Source organism: Aspergillus campestris, assembly GCF_002847485.1.
Source record: "Aspergillus campestris IBT 28561 chromosome Unknown P168scaffold_13, whole genome shotgun sequence".
Classification (NCBI taxonomy): domain Eukaryota; kingdom Fungi; phylum Ascomycota; class Eurotiomycetes; order Eurotiales; family Aspergillaceae; genus Aspergillus; species Aspergillus campestris.
Window position 1 is genome coordinate 503,735 of NW_020194348.1, and position 10,646 is coordinate 514,380.

At 50.4% G+C, this 10,646-nt stretch overlaps 2 protein-coding genes across 2 annotated transcripts; one reads left to right on the plus strand and one right to left on the minus strand.

Moving 5' to 3' along the window:
- Nucleotides 1-277: 277 nt before the first annotated feature.
- Nucleotides 278-8,853, plus strand: P168DRAFT_299722 (uncharacterized protein; the record flags this gene model as incomplete). Its single annotated transcript, XM_024838362.1, has 15 exons — nucleotides 278-361; nucleotides 722-1,315; nucleotides 1,366-1,449; nucleotides 1,499-1,622; nucleotides 1,674-3,187; nucleotides 4,470-4,577; nucleotides 5,549-5,704; nucleotides 5,759-5,929; nucleotides 6,035-6,713; nucleotides 6,761-7,551; nucleotides 7,608-7,712; nucleotides 7,761-7,879; nucleotides 7,929-8,008; nucleotides 8,090-8,246; nucleotides 8,352-8,853. 15 exons carry the CDS (start codon nucleotides 278-280, stop codon nucleotides 8,851-8,853), a joined length of 5,268 nt encoding a protein of 1,755 aa, XP_024689436.1.
- A 672-nt stretch (nucleotides 8,854-9,525) lies between these two features.
- P168DRAFT_321903 (uncharacterized protein) lies at nucleotides 9,526-9,812 on the minus strand (the record flags this gene model as incomplete). Its single annotated transcript, XM_024840521.1, has 2 exons — nucleotides 9,526-9,722; nucleotides 9,785-9,812. 2 exons carry the CDS (start codon nucleotides 9,810-9,812, stop codon nucleotides 9,526-9,528), a joined length of 225 nt encoding a protein of 74 aa, XP_024689437.1.
- Between the last annotated feature and the right edge of the window lie 834 nt (nucleotides 9,813-10,646).

Consider the following 10,646-nt stretch of genomic DNA (forward strand, 5'->3'; position numbering starts at 1 on the left):
GATCCAGCGTCGTCAGGGACCGGTTGTAGGCGACGAAGAGCAGCGCGTTGAGGGCGCCATATCCGAGGATGGGGGCGGCGGCACCTATGAGTGTTGATTAATGTCAGCAGATTTGTAGCTTTAATAGTCGATGCATCGTTACACAGGGTCAAACAAACCTCGCGCCAAAGAGGTGGTCCTCTCAAATCGGCCGGTAGGACGAGACGACGATGATGCAACCCCATCTGCAGCCTGGCCTGCCTGCAGTTGAACCTTAATAACGTCCAGCGGGTTCCCAATGACAATGCCAATGGCACCGCTGATGTACCCAGCCCAAAAGTCCGACGCCATCAAACCCGACGTCAATCTGCAATTGATTGAGGTGGGACTATCATTGTCTCGATTTATGTACTATTATCTTTTTGGGTTTGAACGCCCCTTCATGGCGGGGCAATGGAGGGCCGCTATCATCACGTGAGGGCGTGCTACTTTGGTGTTCTGATGACGGCGGTCAACGCGCCAAGCCGATGGAGCGCGTGTCTGCCTGCCAGCGTCAACAGGTCAGTGCCTTGACAGAGCCAGACATACACATATACACACAACGAAGCGGGAGTTGGAATAAAGGCGCCCAGATGTAAGGATTACTTATCTTGATACAGCTACCACAACCACCACTGACTTATGAAGGTATCGGCCCCGGCCAGCAGCAAGGGCTGAAGGCCAAACCACCCCGTCCGCGAAGCCCACCGACCGACTAGCAAAGCCATTCAAATGCCCCGGTTCCGCAACTTTCACACGAGCATCGACCAAACCAGCCCGAAAGCGACGGAAGGTGGACTACACTGGCGCGGATGGAGGGGGAGACGACGATAATGCGAAGCCGTACACGAACGAGGACCGCCTCGCGCTCGCGACCAGAGACGCCAATAGATTCCCCGTGTTCAAGCCTAAAGACAAAGATGTGGCCTTTAGACAGAGGTTCATGATACCGTTGATTGATAAATCGGCTGATAGGTTTGATGGGGCCCGGCCTGCGCCGACGCTGGGGATGAGGCAGGGTGCTACGTTTGTCGTGAAGCCTTTGCATGATCCGAGTGGCGAGTTTGCGATTGTGTTGTATGATCCGACTGTGGATGATGTCGATGAACCTGCTCCGAAGAAGGATGAGGAACAGGCTGAGAGCGAGAAACCCAAGTTGGATGAACCGCTCGTACATAAAAGCTTGGCGGATATATTGGGTATAAAGAAAGAGGTCGAGGAGCGTCCTAGGGTTCCCGTGGTTATTGATCCGCGACTGGCAAAGGTTCTGCGGCCTCATCAAGTGGAGGGCGTCAAGGTAAGAGGATTCTCCACGTTTATGGTAAAGCAACTAACGACGTGATCTAGTTTCTTTATCGATGTACAACTGGCATGGTTGACAAGAATGCAAGTGGTTGCATCATGGCAGACGGGATGGGGTTAGGGAAAACGGTACGTCTAGTTACATCTATGCTATACGTATATAAACTAACAACGACAGCTTCAATGCATTTCATTGATGTGGACGCTTCTAAGGCAGTCGCCAGAAGCAGGCAAGACAACCATCCAGAAATGCATCATTGCGTGTCCGTCAAGTTTGGTAGGCAATTGGGCAAACGAACTCGGTAAGTACCGCACGGAACATCGCACACTGGATAGTATCTCATAAGAAATAGGCAAATGGCTGGGGCAGGGCACTATCACGCCGTTTGCAGTGGATGGCAAGGCCTCAAAGACCGAGTTGACTTCCCAAATCAAGCAATGGGCGATCTCCTCCGGACGTTCGGTCGTCAGGCCTGTGCTCATCGTGTCATACGAGACTCTCCGCATGTATGTCGAGACATTGAAGGACAGCCCTATTGGTTTACTTCTGTGCGACGAGGGCCACCGACTCAAAAACAAAGACAGCTTGACCTGGACGGCCCTCGACAGTCTCAATGTACAACGCCGGGTCATCTTGTCCGGAACGCCTATCCAAAACGACCTCTCGGAGTACTTTGCTTTGCTGAACTTTGCGAATCCCAATTTGCTAGGGTCCCAGGCCGAGTTTCGGAAGCGGTTCGAGCTGCCGATTCTCAGAGGGAGGGATGCAGCCGGAACCGAAGAAGAACGCGCCAAGGGTGATGAACGTCTGGCGGAGCTTTCCACCATCGTCAACAAATTCATCATTCGCCGGACGAATGACATTTTGACAAAATACTTGCCCGTCAAGTACGAGCATGTCGTTTTTTGTGGTCTTTCTGAGTTCCAAGTCGGCTTGTATAATCACTTCATCCAAAGCCCGGAAATTAGGAGCCTCCTCCGAGGCAAAGGCAGTCAGCCGCTGAAGGCCATTGGGATTCTAAAGAAGCTTTGCAACCACCCAGACCTTCTCAATCTTTCCAGCGATTTACCAGGATGTGAGTATACGTACCCAGAAGATTACGTCCCCCCGGAAGCACGAGGGCGCGATCGCGACATCAAATCATGGTATTCCGGGAAGATGATGGTATTGGACCGAATGCTTGCTCGCATTCGCCAAGACACGAACGACAAAATCGTTCTTATCAGCAATTACACCCAAACGCTCGATCTCTTCGAGAAGCTCTGTCGAACGAGGGGCTACGGGTCCCTACGACTAGACGGGACCATGAACGTGAACAAACGGTCGAAGCTAGTGGACAAATTCAACAACCCCGACGGCGAGGAATTCGTCTTCCTCCTCAGCAGCAAAGCCGGCGGGTGCGGATTGAACCTGATCGGCGCAAATCGCCTCGTGCTTTTCGACCCCGACTGGAACCCCGCTGCGGACCAGCAAGCGCTGGCTCGAGTATGGCGTGACGGGCAGAAAAAGGACTGCTTCGTATACCGCTTCATCGCCACGGGGTCGATCGAGGAGAAGATCTTCCAGCGTCAGTCGCACAAGCAGTCTCTCTCGTCTTGCGTGGTAGACTCAGCGGAAGACGTCGAGCGGCACTTTTCCGCAGAGTCGCTCCGAGAACTGTTCCAGTTCAAGCCTGAAACCCGAAGTGACACACACGACACCTTCAAATGCAAGCGATGCCGGCCCGACGGAGGGCAGTTTGTCAAGGCCCCGGCTATGCTGTATGGTGACACCAGCTCCTGGAATCACTTTGTGAATGACGGGGAGACCGGCGCGCTCAGCAAGATCCAGGACTTGTTGATCCGCCAGGAGACTGGCGAGAGGGACGTATCTGCTGTGTTCCAATATATCAGCCACTGAGCAATATGCTTCACTGTTACGATCTGTTGTTATATCTATATCTTTGGACCATTGTTTATGCTCGGCGTGGATTTGGACTTTTTGCGATTGATTATGGACGGGAGTTATCTGCATTAGGATAGATACCAATTACTTTGATATATTCTCACGTGGTAATAAGCGATCCTTAACCACTTCTATTTCAGGTGAAGGTGGTTTTCGTCAATCACCTATGTTTTTATCTCTTTAGGCTCTTTAATTCCCTTACCAGCTGGTCTTATCCCCCCCGCCCCCCCCCAATCTCCTATCGCTCCTACAAACCCACTGTTTGATGTGAGGATATCGATATATCAAGCCTAACGAAATACCAATTCAGTATTTTGTTGCAGTGGCCGTCATCAAACATGGAAACATCCATGATAACCAAACAGCATGGTATCTCCAGCTTGAAGGATAAAGCAGAAATTATGTCAAATCTTCATGAGTGCCCTGTTGCTCGCTCATTTACTTAATGTTCTACACCAACACTCGAAGCTGCGATGTCCATACCGATGCTATAGAGCAAGGACGCATCTCATAGTATGATGGTCCAGGATGCGGACATGTTTTGTGAATGGGTCTATTTTCGCGTCATCGAAGGTCGCGGCCGTACCCTATATGCCTGTTCATTGTTTGGAAAGAATTACTACCAAAGTAACGATTTGGAAGACCAAGATCTGCAAAAATCCGGCTGCTCGAGACCATTTCAACTTGGTGGACCTATGAGATGATCATCTTGAGAAACCTCTCGGTTCCCTGGTGAAGATTGCTGTTTCTTCCATCTAGAATACATTAAAAATTAGATGCTCTTATTTATTATCTCCTAATGCTAATCTTGTTATACTAATTCTACTCATAGTACTGGAAACATATGCAAATAGGTCACTTTGGCGCTATCCTAGTGTCTGATACACACAATATCAGTATCAGAAAGCAGGTGTGTGGAAAAAGGTAAGTCCTAAGTATACTTTCCACTTATTGAGTATATACTAATGATACTTCAACGCGCTGAATCATTTAGTTTACTCTCTTGTTCTCTCCTGTGGAGACTCCGAAATGGAAGACCCAATCGCGTCCAGATTATCCGGGTGAATAGAGAGTTAGACCAGATAAATGTCACAGACCACCCTCTGGATTGGAGTATATCATGTGAGTATCTTTGTGAGAGTATAGACTGATATCATGTCAAATTTAACTTGGGTATGATGCAGCTGATGTCATGCTTCGTGAGCGTTGGGCTTCACGATTCCATCGTAATCCCTCCCCCGCGAACGCTCCTAGTCCTGATCAAAGAATCAACTGTCGTCAATCGTGCGATTACTGTGCCTACCGATGGTCAGTATATTCTCTGCATCTTTTCCCATGTTTCTGATAATCACCACCCTGAGCCAAATGTCATCCATGCAATCGGCCAACATGTTAATTAACTTGAACTACATAGTTTTGGTTTTGACTCTTCATGCGTTCTTGTAATCTTGCAACTATTCGTGGCCTGTTCGGAGTCTTTAGAATCATCAATTGATCAATACTTGACTGTTTTCATTGGCCTTTTGACATAATATAGCTCAAGGCCATGACTTTTATATATCAAAACCAAGTCCAGAAACGGAATTGTTTCCACGAGCCAAGCCGGTCTGATTGTTCTTCACAAAGAGCTTTGTAATGCCAGCTCTGGCTATGTCCGACAATCTCGCGAAATCCATAGTTTGATCTTCTGGACCAGACGAGAAAGCCATTTCCATAGACCATGATCATTGATGTTGAAGATCCCTCCCCCATTAGGAACTGGATATGATGCCAGGGCGGTCAGTAGTCTCGACCCAACCGCTGACACTACGTCACTTCGAGTCCACCGAGACGCCCGTCAACGCTGCCAACACATCTGCCTGGAACGCTCCCCGCAACCCTACTATTCGAGCTTGCAACTATTGAACCAGGGTGGAGCTACTAACTGTTATTGTTTTGTTTACTCCTCTGCGCCCCATTCTTCCGTGTGGCAACTGTATATTATTCCGAATTCCAACCGGGCCCGATGCCGCGGGAATAACTGATCAACCCGCTGACAGCCCCCACCTTAATCAGACCGACAGACGAGACAAGGCTTCCACCATGAACTTTTCCTAACAACACGGAGTCCGATACCGATTACTGTCTGTGCTTGACTGAGATGGATCATACAATTCAGCGTCTGCTGAACGACAAGCTCTACGATCGGAGAAAGCAGGGCGCGTTGGAGTACGTCTGATCATCCCTCATGACCCGTGTCTAGCTACCTCATGCTAACGCGGACTCGCATTCTACAGACTCGAGAGAGTCGTTCGCGATGCCGCATTCAAAGGCGACCACGAAGAAATCCGGAAAGTCGTCGACCAACTATGCCATGACTATGCCTACGCCGTCCACCAACCGCACGCGCGAAACGGAGGCCTCATCGGGCTGGCCGCGGCCTCGATAGCTTTGGGATCTGTGAGTTTACTGGGAACATTCGCCTCTCGAGTGGTGCTGAGACGCGCATACTAGGAGGGTGTCGCGCCCTACCTCAAGGAAATTGTGCCGCCCGTACTGGCTTGTTTCTCAGACCAGGATGCGCGGGTCCGATATTATGCCTGCGAGAGCATGTACAACATCGCCAAAGTCGCAAAGGGGGAGATACTACTGTTTTTCAATGAGATTTTTGACGATCTCAGCAAGGTGAGTTTCTTGATCGCGTACAACCATATTTTCCATTTTACCGTGCTTTGCACTTGTCTACATTTTTTTGTCCCGTTGAGTGCGTCCACACTAACTCTAACCTAGTTAGCTTCTGATTCGGAAATGTCGGTGAAGAACGGCGCCGAGCTTCTTGATAGGCTTGTTAAAGATATCGTTTCAGAATCGGCGGCTTCGTATATCTCGGTCCTCCAGCTCTCCGACAAGCAAGCATCAGACACGGAAACGTTGGAGGATGCGGACCTTCCGACGGCGTTTTCCCTCCCGAAATTTATACCGCTACTCAAGGAGCGAATACACGTTATAAGCCCTTTTACACGGAACTTCTTGGTGTCATGGCTGGCTTTGTTGGACACCATTCCGGACCTGGAACTCGTTGCGTATCTGCCGGAATTCCTTGGTGGACTGATCAAATTCCTGGGAGATACGAACACGGACGTGAATGTCGCCACTCAAGATCTGCTCGACAAATTCTTGACAGAAATCAAAAGAATCGAACGATTGAAGAAGGGGATCGAAGAAAGCCAGAAAAGCCAGAGCAATGAGAACCGTCGCTCAACAGCCAGCGGGAGTGTCAGCACCACCACCGAGCACACGATAGGCGCCGAGGTCGAGGCTAGTGAGAACGCCATAGATGATTCGGAATCGGGGTCAATTATCGAAGAGGTGATACATACCGACGGGGACTGGATCCCTGGACAGGATGTCCAGATCGATTATCCCAGGATATTGGACATTCTCGTGGGCTTTGTCGACACGTCTTTTGGTAAGCATCAACATCAAGGGCAACATGTAATATGCTTACCGATGTAGTCGAGGAAATGCAGTTGACGGCCCTGCGATGGATCGACAGCTTCTTCGACATTAACCCCGAAGACATCCTCCCCTTTGTTCCACGTCTCCTCACTCAGGTCCTACCAGCGATGTCCAGCGGCTCGGACCAAGTACGACAGGCCGCAAACCGAGTCAACACGTCTCTACTGGGGTACATCGTATCATTGTCGGAGGACATGTCGGACGAACCGCGCCAGTTTGCATCGTCGAAAGCGGCAACGACCAGTAAAGAGTTCGAAAGGCGATCGTCTACACCCGGAAGTCGACCCGATGCATCACCGAACGAGCCCAAAAAAGCGACACATCAGCAAGAAGGCTCGAACATTCAAACACCCCGAAGCAGTATAATATCTACACCAGTGCCGCCGACAGACCTTGACTACGCCGCAGCCGTCAATTCACTGACCCTACAATTTCTGAACGAGAACGAAGCCACACGGGTAGCCGCGCTCTCGTGGCTCATCATGCTTCACCGCAAGGCGCCTAAGAAGGTGGTCGCTTTCAACGATGGGACGTTCCCTGCTCTGCTCAAGACGCTGTCAGATCCAGCCGAAGCGGTCGTTACCAAAGACCTGCAGCTCCTCTCGCAGATATCGAGAAACAGCGATGACAGCTATTTCAAATCCTTCATGGTGAACTTGCTCCAGCTGTTTTCCACGGATCGGGGCCTACTTGAAGTTCGCGGGAACCTCATCATCCGACAGCTTTGCACGAATCTCAGCCCTGAGCGCATATACAGGACTCTGGCCGACTGCCTAGAGAAGGAGGAGGTTCGTCGTTACCTAGTAATGTAATAGGTTGTGGTCATACTGACTCGGACATCTAGGACATTGAATTCGCCAGCATTATGGTTCAAAACCTGAATAATAACCTAATCACGGCGCCGGAGCTTTCCGACCTGCGCAAACGACTGCGCAATTTGGACTCTAGAGTACGTATCCATCTGATCATCTTTACTTAAATCCTAACCATCGAGCAGGAAGGCCAAATGTTCTTCGTGGCGCTCTTCCGATCATGGTGCCACAACGCCGTGTCTACCTTCTCCCTGTGTCTGCTCGCTCAGGCCTACGAGCAGGCCTACAACCTCCTCCAAGTTTTGTAAGACCACATACGAGCCACTCGAGCCACTAAACACTAACGCGCGCAGCGCCGAACTCGAAATGACAGTCAACATGTTAATCCAGATCGACAAGCTGGTCCAGCTGCTGGAGTCACCGGTGTTCACTTGTAAGTAGACATGGCTTGTCCCAACGAGCGATCACCTACATACAGTTGGCCCATACAGTTGGTACTAATATACGCTATCAGACCTCCGTCTCCAACTCCTCGAACCAGAACGCTACCCCTACCTCTACAAATGCCTCTACGGCGTGCTCATGCTCCTCCCGCAGAGCTCGGCCTTTGCAGCGCTCAAAAACCGCCTCAACAGCGTTAGCAATATTGGTCTTTTACATACGGGGTTACGGTATGTTAAATCCCATCCCCAATCCCATCCCCATCCCTATCGCCCAAATCCTCCTCTACCCCCTCTCTCTCCTATCCAAATAAAACTAACTGACCCTATAATTAGACCAACCCTCACAACCTCAACCTCCTCCCTCTCCACATCCTCCACCTCCTCCTCAACAACCCCAACCCCGCCAACAAGCAGCCGGCTCAAACGCGAAGAGCCCTCCATCAAGTGGATCGACCTCCTCGACAAGTTCAAGACCGTGCAAGAGCGCTCCCGCCGCGCCCTCCACCCCCAACAACACTACCAGCATAACCAGCACGACTCGGCTGACTCGGGCCCCTTCGGCCATTCCACCTCGCTTTCTGCGGCGCTGTCTGCGGCGGAGCAGACGCGTCATCGGGATCGATTATTGCCTGATGCGCCGAGGGGTGGGCCTGGACTTTCGACTAATGAAGGCGGTGCTGGTGGGGGAGGCAGTGGGCGTGATGGGGGGGTACTGCAGAGGGGTGCGTCTGGTGGTGGTGGTGGTACTGGTGGAAGTGGAGGACCGCAGAAGCATAAGTCTAGTTTGTCGAATTTGGGGAGGTTGGGGATTGGGAGTCGGAGGTCGAAGAAGTGATTGTATAGGTAGTTATATATAGGGATACTATTCTTTCTTTCTTTATCTTTAGGATTTAGCGTGGTTGATGAGGTTGTTGGTTGTGTTTATCATCTTCCGAGGTCTGAGGTGGGTAGATCTGTTAGTGGTTTGTAGAGTAATTCTCGATATAGGTAAGGTATAATCATTGAAGCATGTACTAGGTCTATATACAGAAATGTAAACGTAGATATCCACAAGAAATAACTCCACAAGTCATGAGGACTCGCTAATGTGCAGTCAAAGATAAGATAAACAACAAACAAGAAAGGAGCTGGTGAGTTGACTCGGCCTCGAGGAGGATAGAGCTAGGTACCAGGAGAAACCACCCAACATCAGATAAATCGTAGGGAATAGATAAGGAGAATGCCTCCTAACCACCGTCTCGAGATCAAGGAGAGACTGAGGTGGTGACCGGGCTCGGAAGGAGACGTCAAGCCCGGGGAACTCGCAGCCACATTGGGCTCGGGTAGATCGCATCCAATTGCGGCTGTCGATAGAAAGAAGAGTAAAGTGAACTTTTCGTTGAGTCTTAACCCATGGATGAACAAGCCAATCAATAATCAAGTCGTGACATCCTCTGCACGAGTCGTAACGCCGAGGATCTAGAGCGCTAGAAAATAGGAAATCGCGGGTCGATCAAATCACATCGGGTCAACGCCATCGGGAGTCAGCGGAACTCGATGTCGACGCCTTCCAGTGGTTTCCCGTGGAGTTCTTGGAGACGGTACCCGTCGGGGAGTTCGAGCCATTGGAGTAGACATATTCGCCATCAACGTAGTGGACATCGGAGAAGGTGCTGCGATGCTTGCGACGAGCGTAGCGCTGCTCCAGGCGGTAGAGTTCGATCTCTAGAGCAATGATTAGCGACCATGGCGGTTGGAGGGTGAGATCCACGGTGGGTAAGACGCACTGGCTTGCAACTTATCGATGAAACCCATTGTGCGATGGCGGAGGGATTCCTCTGGCGGATTGATTCCGAATTGACTTTTGATGACGTGGAGAGTACGGTCACAACAATTGAATGTCTGTCGACGAAATGGGGGAGATCACAGAGAGGAATCGAGGTCGCAGCAGGTGAGAGACAAAGAGATCCGATCCGGTGTAACCCAGCACGGAGGAACCGAAACAGTGGGAAACGGGGGGCGCACGGGGACACTGATAGGCACCAGGCAGGTCTAGGAGCGGGGGGACAATAGTGGGCGAATAAATTGGATCGGGGGGGGAGGACTAAAAGGAGCGAAGGCTGGTCGAATGGCAATGGCCCACCGTAATTAATAGGATATCCAGATAAGCCGAGTGAGTCGAGTGAGTCGAGTGAGTCGGGATCAGTGGGGAAATGCGGATGTGGGGAGAAACGAGAGTAAAGAAGAGAGAAAACGAATGGATCTAATCGGTAACGAATGTGGAAGAAAGACAGACAAGAATGACAGAAGTGAGAGAAAGGAAGAAGAAGAAGAAGAAGAAGAGAAAGACGAAGAAGTGTAAAGGAAAGCGGGGATTCTTCTGATAAGTTGCCGCTTTCGGTCTGGTTGCGTGTGCATCCTGACTAAGTCTGCACTAACCAGACACTAATCCTGCACATAGTCTGTCACGCTAGATCATATCGGGTCTAGTCAGGGGACCTGCGGGAATTTCTGATAACCGATGAACTCTTCTTTCTTCTAGTATCATGAGTATTCTCTTTCTTCTTGAGTATTATTACTATTCTCGAGGTTATCCTTCCTACTAATGGCTAGGTCGTACATGGATAGTATGAATTGGTTACCCTGGCA